At 38.5% G+C, this 22,408-nt stretch overlaps 2 protein-coding genes across 4 annotated transcripts in view; one reads left to right on the plus strand and one right to left on the minus strand.

Annotated features, from left to right (window-relative positions):
• The window catches only part of LOC113682666 (G protein-coupled receptor 137Ba), a 9,096-nt gene extending 2,281 nt beyond the window's left edge, over positions 1-6,815 (plus strand). Inside the window, exons 2-8 of one of the 2 annotated variants that reach the window (XM_027199833.2) lie at positions 197-243; positions 1,405-1,594; positions 1,980-2,021; positions 2,116-2,259; positions 3,844-4,014; positions 4,937-5,049; positions 5,571-6,815. In XM_027199833.2, the coding sequence (XP_027055634.2) occupies positions 197-243; positions 1,405-1,594; positions 1,980-2,021; positions 2,116-2,259; positions 3,844-4,014; positions 4,937-5,049; positions 5,571-5,832 (969 nt within the window). In that variant the 3' untranslated portion in view covers positions 5,833-6,815. The remainder of the gene's footprint in view (positions 1-196; positions 244-1,404; positions 1,595-1,979; positions 2,022-2,115; positions 2,260-3,843; positions 4,015-4,936; positions 5,050-5,570) is intronic. The other variant, XM_027199834.2, reaches the window with a different exon arrangement.
• Positions 6,366-22,158, minus strand: LOC113682640 (polycystin-1-like protein 2). Of its 2 annotated transcripts, XM_089212874.1 has the most exons (16): positions 22,029-22,158; positions 21,571-21,717; positions 21,037-21,159; positions 20,610-20,732; positions 19,724-19,879; positions 18,444-19,197; positions 17,519-18,113; positions 16,845-17,033; positions 16,282-16,407; positions 15,627-15,806; positions 14,362-14,613; positions 12,944-13,702; positions 12,264-12,494; positions 10,460-11,746; positions 9,897-10,065; positions 6,366-9,303 (listed from the first exon to the last, which is right to left on the minus strand). In XM_089212874.1, exons 2-16 carry the CDS (start codon positions 21,680-21,682, stop codon positions 7,187-7,189), a joined length of 7,173 nt encoding a protein of 2,390 aa, XP_089069000.1. In that variant the 5' UTR covers positions 21,683-21,717; positions 22,029-22,158; the 3' UTR covers positions 6,366-7,186. The 2 variants fall into 2 exon arrangements, with proteins under 2 accessions (XP_089069000.1, XP_027055605.2); XM_027199804.2 differs by lacking the exon at positions 22,029-22,158 and having other exon boundaries at positions 21,571-21,826.
• Between the last annotated feature and the right edge of the window lie 250 nt (positions 22,159-22,408).

Raw genomic sequence — 22,408 nt, forward strand, 5'->3', positions numbered from 1 at the left:
AGCTAACAAGCCATTATTTGGAGCTGGTCATTATGTTGATTTGTAACTGGATTTGAAGCCATAACCTGTGTGATACTGGTTCAATCTTGTTCAGGGCCTTAATTTTTTTCAGGCTTTATTTTCACTACTGCTTTAGTAGTGTTCATTGCTACAAAGATCAATTTCATAATTAATGAATTTGTTCTTTTCTCTTTAGGTTGTCTTAAGAACCAGAAGAAGCACTCTTGAGCCTTTAACATTCAGGTAAATAGATAGGCCTCAGAGATTGGCTTCATTCCTTGTGCAGTGCCTCTTATGGTTATAACCGTCAGATTAGATAATTATGTAGATGTTAGTATTGATAATCTAATAGATATTTTTTCCAACATGAGTTGGCACTTTCCAGCTTTGTTTGTATCTGGAAACATTCAGGGTAGCATACTGTATATGCACCAATAATCCCTCTTTCTGTTAAGCCCTCTTCTTTGAAAAGCCTCTTCCCCTTCCCCTCTGTCTGGAACCTCAAGTTTTGAAGAAGTTCTCCCCCATCTCCCTTCTGAGTACCCATGTGAAGAATTGAATGAAAAAATGATACAGTCTACTCCTGTCATTGTGGACATCCTCAGGGGGGAGATTTACGGTCTGTAATAGCAAGAGTCCGTAATGGCAGGGTACCATGAAAAAATTGCTTAGTCTCTAAACATATGAAATGATATGTAGAGGAATTGTTTCTTTATTTACCTTTATTGTAATGTCGCTTTATATTATGAGTCAGGCTAGTTTGGACGAAGTGCTAATAAGTGTTCGCTTTAGTGAGAGAAAAAAGAAATGAAATGTTGCAATAGGGGGTATGAAAGTGTGCATATTTTCATAATAGTTAGAGGCGATTATAATAATTTCTTCATGTGTAGTGGGGTATAGGAATACAAATTCCAAAATTCTGAGGTTTGCTTCCTCATGGGGAACTCAGACTCAGAATATTTTGCTCTTTACTTTTATTTTTCCATGCCATAATGATATGTGGCTCAGCAAAATACCTGGCAACTTGCAATACTGGGGAATATACATTGGCCTGATATCTATACAAAGAAAAAGTATGAAGGGCCAATATTCCCTAGTGTAGCTCAAGTCAAGTTAAAAAGTAGTTTATTGTATGGCGCACGGACTAAACTTGGTTATTTTGAATTTGCTAGCTTTAATGATTGAAAGTACATGGCTTATGACCATTTCCATGGAAATGGTCTGTATGGCAAAATCCCAGACTAGTAAGAACCAATCAGAACACTTGCATTTACCTCAAGACTTCCTTGCCATAGAATAGCATATTTCAAACCATCAAATAGGGGAATTACCTGTATGCACTAAGATTTACAGACAATTCTAAAGATAAGTATGGTATTTATTTTTTGCTGTTTTTGCCAACAGGAAATACAACAGACTGTATCTTCCTAGTTCATTTGCCGCAGTGAATATTGTTTTCTTTGCTCTTAACATTACAAGCTCTTTTGTGTGTCAAGAACAAGATGCTCATGACACACTAGTCATATTTCGGGTCATTGTAAATGGACTGCTGTTTGTTGTTGTTGGTGTTGTTCTCTGTTTCTGCATTATTAAGGTATGTTTACCTTCTCATCGTTTGCAGTTGTATTGATTTCTTAGTAAATAATTTAATGGTCAAGGTCCTACAATTTTTTCAGTCCAGGGAGGTGTGACAGAACTTTGCCCCTTGTATTTTTACTTTGAAATAATGTTGTTGTCATGTTAAACTGTCTCCATTCCAGTAGCCATGCATAATTTGACTTTTTTTGGTGGCTTTCATGTTTGATGGTAGGTGACACATGGCTTTTGAGATTTGTGACAACACTGTTATTTTAGTGTCAAAGCCCTGTCACCAAACTTTTACAGTGCCCCACTCAACTGATAATTGTTAAAAGCTACTATTGGAAATTCTGCACAAAAATTGGTAGGCATTACTTAAACTTTTTTTTTTCTTTTCACAGATTACAAGAGCACCAGCTGTCAATGTTGTACTGGAGGGTCAGGTACTTTGTGCAAGTATTAATATTTAATGATGATTACATTAGTTTTGTTTCTCCCATTTTTATGTATTTGTTACTAAATATCAGTTCATTGCAGGAAGCAACAACCAGACAAGGCATACTACTGTGTGTGCTGGTAGTCCTGCTCTATTTGTCTAGAGTAGTTTACAACCTAATTGCAGTCGCTGTACCTCATGATTTGTCTTCATTTGGCTATGGCTGGATTAATGTTTCTGATGAGGTACATAGAGTTATGAAATGAATTATGAAGTCAAATTTCTAATTTAAAAGAAACTCTGGTGTTGCATTGGCATGGTTATTACAAATTGATTCGGTTTTTATGAAGTGAGCTTGTTGATGATGTGAATTAGCCATCGTTAAGAGTTTCTAAAGCTGACATTTTAAGTGGTATCCCTTTGTCAGAGTGTAAAAACTCTTTACTGTGGACAATGTGCATCATGATAAACCTGAAATCATCTATACACGTTTCAAGTTTGGTTGATGGTTATGATGCCGTTGCTGTCAATTGTTACATTAAGGTTCTTACATTATACCCTACTAAAGCAACACCAACTCAAATTATTATTCAATTATTAATTATAACCCCTTAACCCTTTTTAACTCCTAAGGTCTGATTGTTAATTCTCTCCTGTAGCTGCTACACATTTCCTTGTAAATTAGTTATGAGAACTTGGTGCTAGATCAAGATAGCAGCTTTACCTGACAAGTTTGAATATTCTTATCACCTGTTTGCTGAATAATGTATGGATATTGTAGGGAGAAGTTTTATGTTAATCACTTCTGGGAGTTAAAGGGTTAATTGCCATCCCCACTGAGAAAACCTGTGCCAATGCAAATCGACGCATGTATTTTTCTGAATTTTAACTTGTTTTTACTCTGTTACTTTCACCATACTGAGTACATCATGTAGGTAATCAATAAGAAAAGATTTGTCTTCTTCTTCTCTTTCATTTGTGTCTTTTGAGTTTTTTTTTTTTTTATTTTTGGTAACCTACCTCTTATTTTAATCTGTAACTATTCAGATAATCAACATTCAATCAAGTTTTGCAAGTATGCCCAGCAATTTTTTAAACACATTCATAATAGTGAGCTTGATGTTAATAATGTGACAGTAATGTAGAATTCTTTTGATTGATGTTATCATTGTAAGTAATGTATTGTAAGTGATGTATTATTTGTAATGTGTTTTAATAGAGTTTATGTATTGTATGCAATATGTGTTGTGAATAAAGATATTAAAATCTTTTGAATAATTGGGTCAAAGCTTTGCACTGAATTCTTTAACTCCCAGATCAAATTTGTAATTCTCCTTACTGTCAACCATACAATTCTTATAATTTTAGCTCAGAGAATTTCATATTAGATAAACTAATTAGCCCCAAATTGATATTTGTCTTTATTCTCATCACTTATCTGGTTGATATTGTGTGGATATTGTAAGGAGAAATTCTTTCTTGATCACTCATGGGAGTCAAAGGGCCAAAGTCTCTATTTTTAACTAAACGAAATATAAAGTTTGTATTAGCAGTATTTTAAACCCTCTAAACCCTAAGAGTAACCAACATCTAATTTCTCCTTACAGTGATCAATCATTTATTAAGATCATGAGAACAAAGGGGACGATTTCCAACCTAAGAAGCTCGTGATCGTTAAGCAAGTTCTCCTTGTCAGCACCAAAGGAAATGTGAAGAGAAGAATAAGGGGAAGCTAGATACTGTACTGATGTTAGGGTGTAACGAGTTAAACAAATAAATTCTACTTCATGTTTTAACCAACTTTCTAACTGATTCCTGGTATATTCTAGGGTGAAATTAACTACAGAGATTCTTCATGTGATAGTTGCAACAAAGTTCATGATGAGATGCGCGATGTGGAGTTTATATCGTTTGGTGTTGTCTTAATTGTATGGGAGGTCTTACCAACCTTCATGGTTATATTATTTTTTCGAGTCAGGAGACCAAATATTGGAGACATGGTTTGTAAAACTAAACATATGTTTTTGTGCTTGTTACTAGTCTGCATTCATGCATGTAGAGAAAGTTTTCTAGCAACTAATGGGAAATGTTTATGATAACCGGTCACTTCGCCAACATGTCAATATGGCATTACTAGTAACTTCACTAGGTATGTAAGGTAATTTTGGTTTTATCAACTGAATCGTTGATGTAAATTTGCCATTTTAAAGAGTTTCAAAGCAGTCGTTTGGAGCGTTAGCCTTTCATCTTTCGCTCTAACGAAGGACTAACACTCGAAACGATTTATATTATCAATTTATATTATCAACTCAGTTGATAAAACCAAACTTATCTTGCTATACTCCCCCAACGACGCAGCACTACCGTTTCTTTAGAAACTTACCCCCTTTCTTAATACGCTAAGTATGTAGGCTACTTGACAATATGCCGGCGAGTTGACTAATGGTGTCGGCGAGGTGGTTGTTGGTGAGTTGACATGTCGGCGAAGTGGCTGGGCACTATCCACGGTTATCGTAGGCATTGAAACTACGAGGTTAGGGAAGGGCCCCCTTTCTTCAGTCCTCTCCGATTGAATATTTTTTGTGTGTTAATAAACAGGAAGAATAAAAATCTATGCCAAAATAATCGGCCAAAAAGTCCTTTTAAGGGTTACGAGATAACTAGCTTGCACCCACAATATCTTTAAATTCGACGCTTATTACACGACCGCCAATTACACGACATAGTCGTAAGTGTCATTTAGTCGCTAGCTTACAAATTTGTAAATGATTGTGCGTCACCCTAGTTCATTGCTTGTCATGCCGGTTCATTGTGTGTCATGGCAGTTCATGACCCGTCACACCTCTACGATCCTCTTAACAGTATGAATCATCCGTGTTTTCCATAAATATCTTTAACATATCTCCCCTTAAATTTCACCAGGGACCATCAGGTATAGCCTCACAGAGTGGTGAGAAAAAAATATATTTCTTTGACAATCCTCGAAGGTATGACTCGGACGAGGACCTGACAGAGTCACAAGGACAAGCCAGAGGGTAGGTTGATTAAATGAACTTTGTTCTTTTGTATCATGCAACCGGGTGGGAAATGACTGCTCCATTACTGAGCCTGCTTCCATTCGTCAATGTACCTCGCATTACCCAATAGTTTGACCGTTTAATAAGCAAGTAATTTCTCTTTACATTTTCACCCTTGAATGTAACATTAAAGTCACGGGAATGATTGGAATGATCACTAACTCAAGATGCTGATTCTTGAACAAATTATCTTTGTCAGCACCTTAAGAACTGCAAAGATCATAGTATGAAGAAAATGCATGTTAATATCGGTATCCAGTCCTTCCGTACCCACGGTCGTTTCGTACTCAATGAGTCTCCTATACAGTTTTCTGATAATGCCAGACGCTAGGCTGGTAGACTTGCGTGTGGACGAAAATTAATTTACAGCATTTCGAGTGTGTAGATCTCAACAGTATTTACCTACTACCAAAAAATTCGTGCGCCCCCATGCAGAGTTGTGTCAACGCATATTAATTCGGTATGTTTTTCTGTTACAGTAGTCAGTACAACATACCAGGCGTACTTAGTCCCTCCGCTTCCAGTGGGAGCGTAAACAGACCACGGTCATCATATGGCTCCATATCAGCCGCGCGCAGTGGAAGTTTCCAGAGAAGTAACAGTTATTCTAAAGTTTATCTCCCGGGTACCACTCCTCCTACTCTCCCTCCTTGGTCTGAAAACCAAGCAGGCTGGTCTGGTTACCAAGCTGACGGGTCTGGATCCAAGGCGGACGTTTTAGTTGAGCAAAACGAAGCATAGTGATTCATGGGCAACGAGTAAAGTTAGGGTCGATGAAAGACCTCAAAAGAATGAAGCAAACTTTGTTACATGGATGATCGAACGAAACGCTGGTAGAGGCTAGACCGTAATTCTTTGTCAGCACAGAGGGCTACGTACAAGACCTCTTGCCTCTTATACAGGGTTTCACCCAGACATTAAAAATCTTACCTTCAGAAGTCCTTAATAGCCCTTTAAGCCGTTACAATAGCTAGCTTCTAATTTCTCCATAGAGTAGCACTGTTGAATCAATCAGATGCGTCAAGAGGAAAAAGAAAATGATGGCCAAAAGCAGCACTAGATTATCAAACAAACGTCCTGGACAGTACCATAGGAAATGTATACAAAAAGAAGCATGAAGAATATACATACTGTCGTTAGGGTGTAAAGGGTTATTAAGTATACGGCGCACTGAAGGAGAATACCTCATGTGCGCTATTACATCATCCAGTCAACTGGAAAGCCATAATTTTTACTTTTCAAATTAAACGGTCCAGACAAAAGATCTGGGAATTGAAAGTGTAATGTTCAGTTTCGTCGTTCCATGTGGCTGCAGTGCCATTCAGTTGGATATACTTATCGCAGACGTTATCACATAGACGTAATATTGTAGGATTTTCTAGGTTTTTTGTCGTTTTTATATCATTTTTCTCTTTGTTTATTTGTATGTTTTTTTTTCGACTTCTTTGGCCTCGGGTCTAACTAACTTCAACATAAAATGTTGCCACAACTGCTGTGGTTGTCTTGGGCCGATTTGTTATTAATTGTTCTCGATCAAATTTAGTAAGTTAATGTCAAATTTTTTATAATTCTATTTAATGTAAACTTCCCTTGATCTACTGTGTCAGAAAAGAAATGTTTATGCTTACATAGTCATATATATTATTTTTCTTTTAATAGTTGAAAGGAAGACCATTTTGCCAAATTTAGAAATAAATTTAACCACACGGTACATAGTACCTTCATTTTGTTCGTGACTTTTTGCTGTACCAGTCATGCTAAAGTATACGAAACTTTATTTAACACCATGTATACGAAACTTTATTGAACAACATGCCTTTTTTTTTTCTTTTTTTTTTTTTTTACTTTTTGTTCATTCCAAATAATCCAGCAGCGGAAAAATTTCGGAATATCTTATATTGAGTTTGTGCTGTATTGGTCAAAGTTATGGTGTTTGTATGAAAAATGGCGGAGTTCAGGCAAAGACCAGGCTTAGCGACTGCTTGGTCACGAGAGGACCTCCTTGTTTAATATCATTATTTTCTTCTTCCTCTTTTCGTTTGAATTGTACTTCTTGTGTAAATTATTCTTATGTTCTCCAAAAAGCTCTAGGCAACTAGATCCCTTCAGACTGATCCAGCAAATAGAGGAGCTGGTCAAGCCGTTTGGCTTGGCGTATCAGTTCTTTTGTAATCCTTTCGCCCGCAGTTCCTCTTAGCTTTTTTGCTTTTTCTTTTAACTTCAATATCTCACTCAATCTGTCAAAATCGACGGTACTTGCAACGTGTTTGGGATTACTTGACATTTTGCTCTGGAACTCAGAAATGTTCCTTGAGGTGTTGGATGATGGGTCGATCCTTTTGAGCCATGTACTAACATCATCGAAATTGATGATTTTATCCTTAGGTTTTTCGTATACTTCCTGCGATATGTCGCAAGAATGTGTTAGAGTACAGTGGATTTCGTCTGTTGCGTTAATTAGCACTCTCTTGGCTGAATTTACAGTTGCTTTGCTTGTGCTCCCTTTTTCCCGCTCTTGTTTATTTGAAAGACTACGAGAGTAGATTGAAGAAGCGATGAAATCGTTCGACGGAGCACTCACTTTCCTGATCTGAACATTGTCGGCAAAGTGTACTGTGCGTCTGACCGAGAAATGTAACTCGTCGTCGTTACCTGATAAATTACCTGATGATATGGGAATGAGCGATTCCAGGTTTGTTGATACGGGTTCTTTTCTATACGTCAAAGACGAACAAACGAAGTCCTCTTTCTTCTCTTTGTTTTCCTGTGAAGAAACCTTTGAAACTGGAGATGCATTAGCTGTTGGAAGCGCGGGTTGTCGTTGTTTTAAAGTTTTAGCTTGTGTGCTCGTATCAAAATCGTTCAAACTCGCGTTTCTTTCTTTTGAAGCTTCAGTCTTCTCCTTCTGGCTCGGAGAGGAGTTTGTATCAGAAATCGACATTTGTCTCGTTTGCTTTTTCTCTCTGGCGTCTTCTCCTACTTTCGTTTTAGGAGAAACCTCCAGCTGCCCTTTTGTTATGCCAAACATTTTTAAAAACTTTGATAACAAACGACTCGCTACCTCCATATCCTCATTGCCCTTGTTAGCGCTGGTTGACTCAGAATGAACGTCGTTTAAGATTGCAACGAAAAAGTTGATAAGCAGCACCACCGTAAAGAAAAGAAAACTTTCTATGTAAAGTCTGGCGAAGTCTGAATGTACATCTACGAGTTCTCTACGCGGAGCGGAGGCCCCAAGAGCCATGAGAAGTTGTTGCACAATAACTCGGTCGAAAGAAGAAAACATGTAGATGCTTCTACCAAAGAGGAGCGACCCGGCATGCGCGAATGCAGTGAAGACAATGCAGAACACTACTGCGTAGCTCAAGATTGGTTTAACGGATTTTTTTAAAGAAAGAAAAAATATTATGATTTGTTTGTTGAATTTGAGTAATCTTAGAAAACGTAACGTCGCTGTGGTTACTGCCATGCAGATCACGTGGTTTTCGATCTGGAACCAGAATAACGCGTCGTGGAAGCTTACGATGGCGAATGGATTTTTACTCAACTTCTCAAGAGATTGTGTTATATGCTTCTCTTTTTCGATAGAGATGAAAACGGCGCTCACTGCACTGAGAATTTGCAGCATTTCAAGCCAGCTCCAAGGGGATTTCAGGTATGCACATTTCAACCGGTAGGCTCTGATGCATTCAGTCACTGAGTAGTAGCCAAGAAAGAAGGCGAATAGCAACCTTATGATCAAGTACATGGTGGTGGAGTATGAATCTGACATAGCCATTCGAATCACCCCGATCCTCAAAAATGATCCCAGATAGCCCGATGGAATCATCTCAAAATATAACACAACATCTAGAAGTTGGTTTGTGGCTACGTTGAACATGGTAACCTCAATCAAGACAACTCTAGTTTGACGATCAATCCATTCATTCTTTGCAAGGTCCCGCAGAATTCGACGAGCCGTGTAATCAAGGTATCCCAGATTAGCTACATAACCACCACTACCATAGACAGAATGTACACCATGACTTGAATAGTCACCTACATCATCTTCAGACATGTATTTCCAGTTTTCCGGACACGCAACACTCATCCAAGGGATAGAACTGTTATTTGACATCAAATCCCAACCTTCCTTGTCCTCCTTTTCTTTTGAATAGAAGTCGTAACAAGAGGATACCCGATTCCCCAAAACGCTAGGTACTGAACACGAACCTGAGGAATAGCACAGAGGGAAACCAGGTTTCTCATTAGAGTCGGGTCCATTTTCTTTTTTTGTGTTGTTTTTTCGGGAAATTTGTTTGTTCTGACGAACAGATCTCTGAATCTCCGAGTAGGTAGGAAGGGGGGGGGGGGGGGGGGGGCAACGATCACAAATGGGGAGCAATTTAAGTCGTTTGAGTTCACGAGGCAGTAGATTATCCCAGGCAGAGGAAAGGAAATCAGGAGGAGTCAAAACCCGTGAAGTTTAGTTTTATTACATTCGCTGCCATTAAGCAACATGCAAAAATGCGAAAAAAAAAAAACAGAAAAATGCAAAAAAATAAAATAAGTTAGGCTTTAAGACGTCGATTTAAGTTTGACTGAGAAATCGAGTTTTGTGTGCAAAGTGTATCTGGTCTGAGCTATTAGCTCTTACAGTTGAGCGACTTCATATCCATTTCTGCACTCAATTCGTATGATAAAGAGTTCATTATTCAAGTATATCTGCGAGTTACGATATGAATTTGGGTGCTAAAGAAGGAAGCTATAGAAGAAGAGGATCGAATGAAACACATTTCTAAAAGCAACTTCGTCGCTTTGCATACCTTTTTGAATCCTCAATTGTCGTAGGCGTGGCATGCCTAGTAAGATGGAGAGCTTGTTACCGGTATAGACAGTCATTGGCTCTATTTGACCATTGTACCATTCACCAGCATAGACCACTGGGATAACAACGTCGTCAAGCCACTTCCAAAGCCCTGACGTATTTTTGACCTGTAAAAGATATTAGGTTGGTTGTGTGATCAGCAGATGGTTTGATGCAGGCAATATCGATGAGTTATTTTGGTTTTTGCACATTGCCGAGCCCTTTTATGTTATTCTTTTCGCCTTTGACTTTCAAATTGTAACGGTCTCTTACCAAACCTACATTGCTGATTTTCCAAAACGATCGCAATGCTTCACATTTTGCTTTCTCTGACTGACGTTTCTGCAATTCTTTGTCTTTAATTACAGGAGCCAAAACTTTTACATCTTAAGATTAATGATAAACAACTGTTGAATATCTTGCACCCCACGAATATTAGCTGTTAATTAGGATGTTAAGATAGCTATTGCATATCTGAAAGAATCAAGGCCTTTTCAATTTCGGGGAACTGTCGTCTCGTACCTGACTCAAGTTTGTAAAAGCATTGCGTGTAGCTTCAGCGAGGTGAAATCGCTCACCACTTCTGTTTCCGTAACACACTATCAATAGAAGAACGTGGAAGACAATTGAAAACACTATGTTCCTCGCAAATAAATTCGTTTTCATTTCAGTAATTCTGAATTTCCTTTGCTCCTCGATCTCTTTCTCAGTAATGCTGAAGAGTTTAGAATTGCCGTCAGATTGAAAGCTTCCAGTGCTGCTTGCGAGGTCGTGAGTCTGGATTCTTTTGCGCGGAAACAATAAGGCCAGAATTACAGAAATGACTACGATTTTCAAGGGCTGGGAAATAAATATGTCTTCGGTAGAGGTCAGAAATACAGATGCCAACCACCGCGATGACGTATCTCCCTTCCATACCAGAGAGTAGAAAATCATAAAGACGGAAGACAGCACTGAGCCAGCAACACAGATTAACCAGGCAATGTAGATGCAAAGGTAAGGGAGTTGGAATGATTCGCTGGTATCATGATCGCGGTCACGATAACAGTCTCCATCAGTTGCTACTCTTGAACGTCTACTCTTCCGATAGAGAAATACGACGAGGTAACTGGGTACGAAAGCGATCACTGCTGTGATCACAGAAACTGATAGTTCCCGGATAGTTATTTTAAATGGTCCAACTTGAATAGGTCTCGTTTCGTCAATAGTTCCTCGGTAAAACATGGCAGATACGATCATTCCCCAAAGCAGAAAGAAACAGCAGCAAGTTACTCGTTCTACTCGAGTAAACACGTCCTTTGGATCTTTAGTTGCTATCGAGAACCACATGTGTTCGTTGGCGAACATGTAATTCTTGGTGTTATTGAACTGAGTTGTAAAGTCATAGTACCTTTTTGCAGTCGCGGCATAAAGTTCTAAGGTCGTTTTCCCATCCTCTAGTTCTAAGCCCAACCAACGAAAACAAGGAAATGTCCATGTGCAGTTCAATTGAAGATCTGTTATGAAGATCTCGTTCAGGAACCACGATGGGTCCTCACCAAAACTGTCATGGCCAATAGTAACTTTAATCAGCGTGCCAATTGGCCTATTAATAGCAATAAGGAAGTTGTCAGTGTTTCCTCTTTCAAAGGGTTTTCTACTCTCCTCATAGTTGCAAGATAATCCGATGACACTACTGGAGGACTCAGTCCCCATAATCTTTATGGAAACTTTGGCAGAGGTGCCTGAGTTTCGCCAAGTCCCTGTACTGATAGAGACCTTGTATCGATAGAATCCTCCTGGCGATTGTATATGCACAAGAGGACCCACCTGAAGAGGAACAACAGAGGCCATGACAGTTTGCGCGAACAAAAGTAATGTCTCAGTCCATAAATGAGTTTTATTTTAGTTTAAAAGATAGGCCTTAGTGAGTATCAATATAGTGGCACTTGTTCTTAATATTACCGTTGTGTGCTTTGGAATTTTGGTATGCAGTAAACATCGACCGCAAAACCTTGGAGTACGCGGGCTAACTCCGTTTTTTCTGCAGCGCAGTTCGTCTCTTAACTTGAAGAATTCTTCCTTCTATGGTATAGGCTCACCTCAAATCCCCTTCCTCCTTAACCAACGAACGAATCACCTTAGTGAAAGCTTCTTTTAATTTGGGCACTATTTGCACAGACATAACTTAGCCACTAAGCATCTGACTTAATAAAGCAGAAAATATTTTCAAACCAATGGAATGGTTGGAAAATAAAGATAATTTCCTCAAGATTATAGCGCCTGGAAAATGTTTTCTTTAGAAAGGTATACATGCAAATTCTTGGATAACTTTTCAGTGACAAACCTTTTCAAGATCCCTTTTATCAGCCCGCCGAGCAAAGACCAACGCAATGAAGTACACAAGAAACACCATTGATACTGTCATAATGACGATGTAATCTTTTGGGTCATCGCTGCTAAATTGCACCACTTTGTCAAAGTCTATCTTGTTTGGTGTTACTACAAAATACCCTCCAAATGATGTCAGGTGATTACAAAGACACTGCAGGGTGGTGGCAGTGGAATTGTTACCAGCCTTAAAAAAAATTATGGGATAATAAGCCTCTTGAATATTTTAGGTCAAAAGCATCTGCATAGTAAGATAATCGTTATTCGAATATAACTGATTATCAGCACTGTCACTAGCTTTGCATTCATGAGGAACATTCAAGTACAACTGAGTATTTGCAAGTTCTGAAAAACCCTTACCTTGAAAATTAAGCTAAGCTAAGAGCAGAGCTTTCCTTGTGAGAAAAAAAAATTCACAATCATTTTCATATTAAAACCTTGATAAGGAGAAAAAAAACCGGCAATTAAAACAGCCGAGTCCATCCCAATCGAAACCCCGTTTCTCCGCTATTTCTTCCATAGGTTCAGTTGCATTAACGCGCCTTCTAATTCTTGAGCCATACCTTTTTCCCCTAGAACGAGAAATATTTATTTTCTCTCGGTATCTTTTCGAAGACTCTCATATCAGGTACTTACTTTGCATCCATCATTCAACCACTGTTGGTTACTCTCGGACCAGTACCGACATCCAACTGAATCCACGACCACTGTAAAGTTCACAGACTCTTGTGGGTCGTATGGAGGAGAGTCCATCGTCCCTTTACCGGTTGTTTCATCTATTGGGGGATCCTTGAACTTTACACACAATTCTTCAACAGAGTGCGTCGATTGAGAATTGGATCTTGGCATCCTTTTCTTTAATATTTGACCCAGTTGTAAACCTTTTTCAGGAGGATCTACCGCTAGTGTCGACCTTCTCTTTCTCGTCGATATTCCTTTATGAAGCAGTCCAATGTAATATTTCCCTTTGCGCTCGGCATCAAACCAAACGTGATGGCTTATATTGGCACAGATGCTAGTTTTATCCTGGCAATTCTCTTTGTCTAGAGTGGTGGCAAAATCATAGTCCTCTTTTGTTGGTTTAGCGCCATACTTTACATACAGTTCAAAGGGAGCAGACTTCTGTAAGTCTAAGGACAGTTTGATTTTACTGTTTCCATAACTTTCTGTAAAATCTCGATACAACATGAAGTCTGGGACTGAGTACTCATCGACTGATGGTGTCTCGTTTTCTGCTTTTTCACTTATTGGAATTTTCAAGGAGATCTCTGAGCCTAGGTCTGAGATGTTCATTACGTTTCCGTTGTCATCTTTGAGTGTCAGACTGAGCACCTCAGAGTTGATTTCATCGACTGGCTGATGGAGGGAGTATGGGTTTACCGCGTAGCTAATCATCTTGAAAGTAAGTCAAAAGGACGAATGCATAAAGTAATCATAAATTTACTGGCATTTATTCTAAAAGACGCATCAAAAGATCTTGTAAAAGCCAAGTGTTCTAACTATTTTAATTTTGGATGACCATCAGTTTGAAACCTTACTCAGTGAGAACTTGTTATACATTGTAATCTCCTATGTTGTCATTGCATTAAAAACAACCTGCGTTTTATCATCATCATAATCATAATCACCATTGTTGTCATCATCATCATTATCATAGTCATGGTCACTGTCTCAGATACCATTTTCATCGTTACTATTATCATTACTGTTTTTATATTTCATTTTTTTATTTGTGAATTACCAGAGAGCTACATGATGCTTCTGTGCTACTTTTTTCGGCCAAGCAAGTTACGAGCCCGAAGATCACTCGTGGTGCAGAACAGGTTAGATAGTGTTAACAGCTATCTGGTCAATGTGATCTAACACAACCCATTATTAACTGAAAGGATTTCGTGAGTTTCATATCGTAGCATGATTTCCAAACTAATGTGGCCGGTAATCAAAATATTCCTGATTAGAATATACACCTTTCAATCCTAATAAAACGCGAAATCCATCAGGTCGCCGATTTTTTACACAGAGAAGCTCTATCTTTAGTTTGATTTACGCAGTACCTGAAATTGCACATCCTTCGCATTTCCAAACAATTTCTCTGTCATGCCTTCGTCTATCACCGGAAGGGAAAAGCTTGCCTTGTCATCTTCCACTCGAAGACCACTCATCTCGTGAATTTCAAGCTTTCCCAAAATCACAGTGTTATGTTTAGTTTTCATGACGCTGTATTCTTCTCCTGTGAGCCTCGACGACAGTATAGAGTTCATCATTGACTCCTGCAGATCTAGTGCTCTTCTTTGCATCCTTTCCAACTGAAAAGGTAAGTAAGAATAGTTATGAAATATTAAAGTAAATTTCTCGTTAAATGAAGTAGTAATTAGTAATTTTTTAGTAATTTAAAGTTTTAATAGTCCTCGAAAACAAAGGTCAGTTTGAATGTGGCTACTGGTCCTTTGCTAGAAATGCTAAGCTGATCACCTGCTATATCTCCTTCAACTGCTCTACAAATTTTGCAGGGCTGTAGGCAGACGCACATGAACACACCTTTCAAGCAAGCCCCGTAATAACGAATGACGAATAGACAAACGTATGAAGGGGTTAAGTTTCTAAAGAAACTATGGTGCTGCATCGGATGGGGTGTATAACAAGATAATTTTGTTTTATCAGCTGAGTCGATGATGTAAATTGGTCTCAAGAGGGATTTTTAAAGCTGACGTTACAAGGGTTGGCCCTTCGTCATTCGCTCTGACAAATGGACAGCCGAGTGTAACCTGCTGCTCGTAAGAATATTTCTCGCCTACAAGCTACATGTCAAAAGTACATTTTCCTTTGATGAAGGTGAAAGGCACGCGCACGCTGAGCAAGGAGACAAATTTTTCTTGTAGGCTTTTATTGTTTTCAGGCTCTCTGTATGAGGTCTCCTGAAAAACTGTTACCTATATATGTACCCACTCTGTTCCTTTACTACTTTGGTGGTGAGGGATTAGAATGAATGTGAGCAAGAGAATTCGTGAGGTGAGTTTAGATATTGGAAGGTTGTCTCTAGGTCTTCGAAAACAGGCAAGTTCCAAATAAAGCTCTAGAGGAGACTATCTTAAGAGCCGAGGCTATTTTGCGAATCTTAGCTTAGTATTTCCTATTCAAAACTATTTATCAATATTTTTGATCCTCCTTTAAAAAAGACCAAGGTAATGTGATAAAATCAGAAGGATGACGCTTTCTAGCATGAACTAAATAAGCTTCTAAGGTATATGGCAAAAGCAAGATATTCTGTGGCCTGTCCAAGTGCACAATGCAACACAGTTATTTAAGTCTGTCAGTCTACCTTTCTTCGTTCATCTGTAGAGGAAGAAACTCTTTGTGTGATGGCGTGCAGAATATTCCCAGAGCAATGTAGCACAAGGTGCCATGCATCTCTGTTGAGAGCACGGTCTTTCCCATTACCACCACGAAATCTGATGTCTATTAACTCCACCCATTTCTCAAGTATTTCCAATCCAATGTGCTATAATGGAAAAAGCAAGAAAAATCATTGCGTACATGAATGATAGGTCTCGGAATGATACTTCGGTAAGTGATCAACACTTTCTTTTTTGAAATGTGCTCTACGTTGAGGCTCCATTACACCTTTCACTGTAAGAAAGAAACGGAAGTGTTTATTTCTTTTTTCACAAATGGCAGGCTTAGCGGGCGAAGAGTGCGTTTCCATGTGCATTGTTGTATTTTAAGTCTTAGTTTTAATTTAGTCTGACTCATGGTGTAAGGAGGAAGGGGATTCGTAGTAAACCATTACTGTTTAGTCTATGCGGAATTCAAGTGGCTCACATGGTTGGAGCCTTTGAATGAATGGCTTACTCGAGAGTTTTTTTTCGAGACACTTTGGTGGGGCAGAAAACGGGAAAGTTACACGATAGAAACTGATAAATTATTTTCCAGTTGACGAAAAGAGGAAGAAAATCGTGAAGGTCAACGATATTTACCATGGTTGCTGCAGATAAATGTTTTGGATTTGAAGTTGTCAGGTTTAAGACTGACGACAGCTGAAGAACGGTCCGCACATCTGATGCATTGGAATTCGATAATTTTTGAAAGATATGGTCGCTAATCTACAAAAAGAATAGAGTAAAAAGAATATGCTGTTAATCCCTTTAAAAGAAGGCTTGAAGTAAAGCATCTGAATGACTTCGCAACGTTCATGCTGTGGTTTAGTTTTGTTTTCGATCATACGTTTCAATCAAGGAAAACACCACTTCATTGGTCGGCTGCAATTTAAGAACTTGCAGAAAAGAAACATACATTTTTAGGTTTTTCGTTTTGCTTTTATTCTGGAATCTCCGAAATTTCAGCCCACAACCGAGGATCATTATTTTACTTGAATTCTCATCTGAAGGTCAAATACAAGTTAATTCATGAATTACTAATTGTACTTGTCTAGGATAATAACAATAACGGCCACCATATAATTTTGTTGTAGAAAGCTGTGGTGAGTCGGAGAGAAAAGTAATGATGGTCTGGTAAGGTTAAAATGAGAATTACATCTTACATTTTTCTCGTAACTCTTTGTTATCCAATGTGCATCTTCATTTGTAATAACAGCCTGCACAAGGACCTGTGCAATCTGCCAGGCGTCGTTCAAGGATCCTTCCTTCAAATATCTTGTGAATGAAGCTTCAGCACGACGAAAGAAGAGAGGTGCACCCATAGGAAAATTTGTCCATGATGGGTTTGTAACCTGTTGATTAACAAAATGTTAATAACAAACTAAAAATGAAAAGAAAATAATTCGGGTCAAGGGTCGAACACGTTATGGCGACCACAAACAAAACTTGATGGCAAGTGGTTCTATGCTAGTTTTGAGTTTTTCATTACTCGTTTGCTATTTTCTAAGGAGCCAAGTTTAAGTTTTCCCATCTTACAAAAATAAACTTGGACGTGAAGCTCGTCATTTGCAGTCCGTTTTACTGCTTGCCATACATAACATCGTCTACCCTCATTAAAATCTTTATTTTCAATTGATGTTTCTCCCTTTCTGACAAAAGACTTTTTCGAGGTTTGAATCTCGAAAAGGCTTTTGTCAATGACACGCAAAACTACTCCAAACTTTCGTCATCTTGCCCCTTAAGAGTGGATATTATGCTCTCCTAATGATCGTGACGAGCTTGAACTTCGATATCAACATAATACGTAAATTGATCATGATACTTCATTTGTACTCACCTGGATTCTGAAGGAAGTTTCAGCTCTCGCTGCGAACGAATTGATTATGACAACCTTTATGTCAACCTCGCCGCTATCAAATTTAGGAATCTGAACAGTGACAAATGGTATAGCACTGTACAGTAACAAGTGGGAATTGCCGCCCTCGACTTGATGGAAAAACTCATAGGTGAGATGCTTGTTTTTGTCATTATATCCAGTGCAGTGGATATTAAGTAAAATTCCTAAAGTTTCTCCGCCTGCTTGTGTCCCGTTGCAGGTCCCACCTGTCGGCACGGAGACCGTTTTAAACTGGTACGCCGCCCAACCATACTGTCCGTCCGGTAATTGTACATTAACTGTAAGCCTGTAAGATAAATCTTCCAGTAATCTTCCTTGTCTAAAAACGATATTTCTCGAGCTAATCTTTGTTGATATCATCGATTTCAAGGAGTCTTTCAGATGCCACACTGTTGTGGATTCATTGCTTTGGAATCCCTTTGTGAACAATTTCCAGGTAATGCTAGTGTTCTTCAGTCTACATAACCCGGAGCACTTAGCTGTCAAGCTAAAGCGTTCACTGGGTATAACATCCCTCTTGCAGTTAGAGACGCATCTGTAGAAAGACAAAAGAAACTCACTGAATACCAGTTTACTATGAACTCTTTATAACACTATGCAACTGTGTATCGTTGCAAAGTTAGACTATAATTATAGAAAATTGTTAATCCATGGTCGAGTATAATTAAAGACCTCTTTAAATTAAGTAGGTTTTGGTCAACTTAAAAAAATTAAAATTTCCAAATAGGAAACATGTATGGCTGCAAGTCTCAAGTGAAAACCGAAAAATAGGGACAGGGGTAACTGGGAGTCTAGTCATATTAATTTAACGAGTAAATTTATGAATTAATACATAAAAAATTGTTTTTTTCATTTACACTTCTACCTGATTTTGACGTTTAGCATGTCTTCATCTACTGCATAAACAGTCTGAAGAAACTCAGCCTGGCGGCTATCTTTTTCGACAATAAGCAGGATGTAGTATATGTGTTCCGCTTTAGGCTGAAAGAGAATTTTACGTCCGCTTGTCTCATTCATTTCCTGGCTCTGGCAGATAGATGCAGTTCTCTTGGATAATTCTGACGGAACTACTATGGCTCGGGTATCATTATAAATGGGCACAAGCGATCCGCCATCAAAACATTGCCACTTAAATTTCATACCAGAAGAACGAGCCCCGCCGATTCCCGGATCAATGGAATCGCCTCCATTGATGTCAATGTGCCCTCTGGCAGATACCAGGGTTTCGGATCCACCGTTTATCACAGCAATTAGATATGGCTCTTCCACTTTGATGAAAGTTAAGTCTCGTCTTGCTGCAGTTGAGTTTAAGTGAGAAACTTCGAATTCAATCAATTTCAGACCCGTTGATAGCGATCCAGCGGCGGCATTCCAGATCAGGGAACCTCGGTTTACAAGCGTCCGATTTTTGGAAATTGCAAAAGGCGTGACATTCACATCTCTCACAAACCAAGCAAGTGACAACGGGGTTTTTAATAATTCGTGCTCATGTCGAGTCATGGACGCTTGGAACATTCTTTCCTCGTCGCGTTTCATGACATCTGTCTCTTCCGTAAATGGCTGTTTGGATTCGGAGAGTATCTCTACCTTAGGTGGTCCCAATGTATCAATATCTTCACCTAAGTGGTATTATTAATGCAATGGAAAGAATTATTGATTTAACTAGGTAGTTCATTGGGCAGTTTACTATGAATTCAACCAGAACCAAGTGGTGCCGTACTTTTAAAGTAACTTTAACTAAGAAGAAGAGAGACAACTAATTAACAACGACCCTTAACTCAAATTCTTTTCAATGAAAGCACTCGCATCTTTATGCGAAGTGAGCATCTGTGTTACATGCGCGTGTTATGTTGTTGTCGATTCTGAAACAGAGACCAGTTTGAATTACATACCTTCGATGGCCTTTTCGGTGGGTCCCGGTATAAAATAACTTACATTATCCCTTTAATTGTCTTCGCTACAAAATCTTTAAACTGCTCTAACAATGAAAACGGACCGCGCTTTAATTACTCCAAATTCTCAGGAGTTGTCTTCGTTATCTTTGTCCAACTATGATACTCCAAAATATACCCAAAGCTACGAATATACAAAATAGGTGTTTTACTTGTATGCAATCAAATACCGTCTTGAGCTCATAGTACTCACAGAGACATTTATCCATTCCATGATAGTTCTTGTCCACATACACACAGTAAGACCGGCAGGATCCATTTTTCATTTTTATGCAGTGTACATGAACGCCAAAGCAGTTTCCTTCTTTTCCTGTACTTGGTATTGATATGGATGTGCTAAAGGTCACTCCTACATACGAATGTGGCGGGATTAAAAACTGATTGTGAGTTACTTAGATGAGACTGAACGTATTATACTCTTTCTGATAGCCTTTGTCGCATAATCTGGCCATGACTGCACGATCGAGATCTAATTAGACGTTAAAAATCTTAAAATCGAGTCTTTCCCTGATATCAAACTTGATTCTGCTGTCTTCCTGCTATTGGAAACACCAAACTCGAATTTTCAATTTTTAACAACCTCTTCCCATTAGAGAAAATGCAATAATATACTCTATAATGGAGTTTGCTCTTATGGAAAAGTCTGAAGGACAAGCTGCGTTCTTTTAATTAAAGTTCATCGCAAGCAGTCTTGAATTCACCCTAACAGTTAAAAGGATAGTAGTCGCTTCGAAATTCATAGCCATCTCACGGATACTCTATTTCAGTCCCTAAATTCGCAGCTGTTAATGCAAAATTTGTTTTTGTTGAGTAAGATATGTGACGGTGGAGTTTCCAAAGAAACTTCGCTGAAACGGCAACCTTACCTGTTTTGGTTTGAGCTCGTTTTCGTAAAATGAAAACAAACGATGGAGAATTTAAAAATGCTAGCATTTTCGTGCCATAGGGTTACTGTAGAAATATTATCATTCCCATTCTTTTGCACACGCAAACTTTTCTGTGGGTTATGAGCATGCGCACTGATTTTGCCGCTGTATCCACTTTAATGCACTAAAAAAATATTTAGAGACGTAACTGACCTTGAGTAGAAGGGGAAACTTTTTCTAATGCTTGAGACAGAGGTTTATTGTTACTGATTTCAGTCGATGGTTTGAATAATGAGTTAACCAAGAGCAAAGGCGTCACAGTGGATGACTGCAGGCCTGCAAAGAGAGAGAACTATTAACGGTGGGATTGCATTATTGAAAGTCAGGTAGGTGTAAATCCAAGCCTTAAAATAAACGAGCTTCGAACCCTGTTTTTAAGACTGTAGTTCTTGTTGTTGCTGTTAATGTTGCTTATTTTTAAGTAACATCGAGATTAATCCATGTGCTAGATGGGGTGCCACATCAGCGCCATTTTGACTTTTGCCTAGCTCAATAATTCTTCAATTGCGTTTGTCAGTAGTAGACAAATGATTGTCAATAGTCTTAAATACACACGAAACTATTCATAGATGTAGCTCACCTTGAATAGAAGGGGAACCTTTTTCTATAGCTATTGACTGACGTTTACTTTTATTGACTTCATTCGATGGTTTGGATAATGAGTTCATCAAGAGCGAAGGAGTCACAGTGGATGACTGCAGGCCTGGCAAAAGTCATTGATAGGTGAAAAAATTAGTTTTGGTTTTGCTGAATTATATAAACCAGGTAGGTGAAAATGCAAGCCTTAAAAAAAGAGCTTAAAACTCTAAGTTTTAATGATTGTTGCTGATGACACTGTTTTTTACGCTGCTGATTTTCCCTAGAATAAAACCATTATTTTCCGTTCTTAGCGACAGCGTTTCAACAACAGTCTTTATTGTTGGTGGGTAAAAAAAACAACGTGGACCCATTATATATTTCATTAGAAGCATTTACATGTAATCTTTCAAAAGGCTAGTAAATCTGTGATGCTTGAACACCTCAATGCAGTAAACGAGAATGCAAACATTATTCGCTGGAAACCTTAACCTCTACTACTCTCAATATCTAAGTGTTTCAAGAATAAAAGGCTTACCCTGAGTTGTTGACAAGATTTTAATGGGCAAGGACGGAAAGGAATTCGAAATAGGTGAGAAAGTCGTTGCACTTGCTTCCGGCCGAGTAATCATTTGAGCTGCTGACGTCATTGGGACATTATCAATGGAGGACGATGGCAATTTTTCTGTAATAGACGCACACGTTATGGCTCGATGTAAATCCATAATTTCCGCATTTTTGAAAGCAAGACAAATCGTTTTAATTGAAATGGTATCTTGTAATTCTTGACTAATTTTACTTTACTGCTTTATCCACCCGACATTCAGCTATTTTATAGCCCCTTTCTTTTTTCCCTCGTTCCAGTTACCCAAACAAAGGCGTTTTCGGAATAATGTTCCTCCTGACTCAGCATGTTTTCCGTTATTAACACCTAATATTTAGATTGTTTAACGTGCACCTTTTAACATCATTTAATAGAATAGGATTTTCTTTCACCTGAACAAGTGGAGATTCCATCACCAATCAGTCCTGGTCGACATCTATACTGAGACCTAGAAGGTGATAGGTCATGCACACGCGCAGCCAATGAATGACAGTTATAACACAGGTCTTCTGTCGGGAGAAGAAAGAAAGAAAGTAGAATGAGTTAAAAAGCTAAAAATGAGACTAATAGTTTAGGAAATAGTCATTATGGTGTCATTCATTTGCTACCCATTAGGCAACGAAGTTTTTCTATTTTGCCTCGAATCTTACTGCAAACATTAGACAAAAAATAAAATTAACTTAACCTCACAGTTACAATCTCCTTCAAAAAAATTACAATCTCCTCATATCTTCTTCAACTGTTTGAGTCTGAGTGCAAACGGGATATCGCA

The sequence above is a fragment of the Pocillopora damicornis genome, chromosome 7 (genome assembly GCF_964200805.1).
Source record: "Pocillopora damicornis chromosome 7, jaPocDami1.2, whole genome shotgun sequence".
In the NCBI taxonomy this organism is placed as follows: Eukaryota; Metazoa; Cnidaria; class Anthozoa; order Scleractinia; family Pocilloporidae; genus Pocillopora; species Pocillopora damicornis.

Bases quoted from the DNA above. Each gene is read 5' to 3' on its own strand.
- LOC113682640 (XM_027199804.2), bottom strand. From the start codon at position 21,757: ATGGATTTACATCGAGCCATAACGTGTGCGTCTATTACAGAAAAATTG. The intron at 19,198-19,723 runs GTGAGTACTATG...AATACCACTTAG, and splicing joins TGGAATGGATAAATGTCTCT to GTGAAGATATTGATACATTG. The intron at 9,304-9,896 runs GTATGCAAAGCG...GCTATTCCTCAG, and splicing joins ACAATTGAGGATTCAAAAAG to GTTCGTGTTCAGTACCTAGC.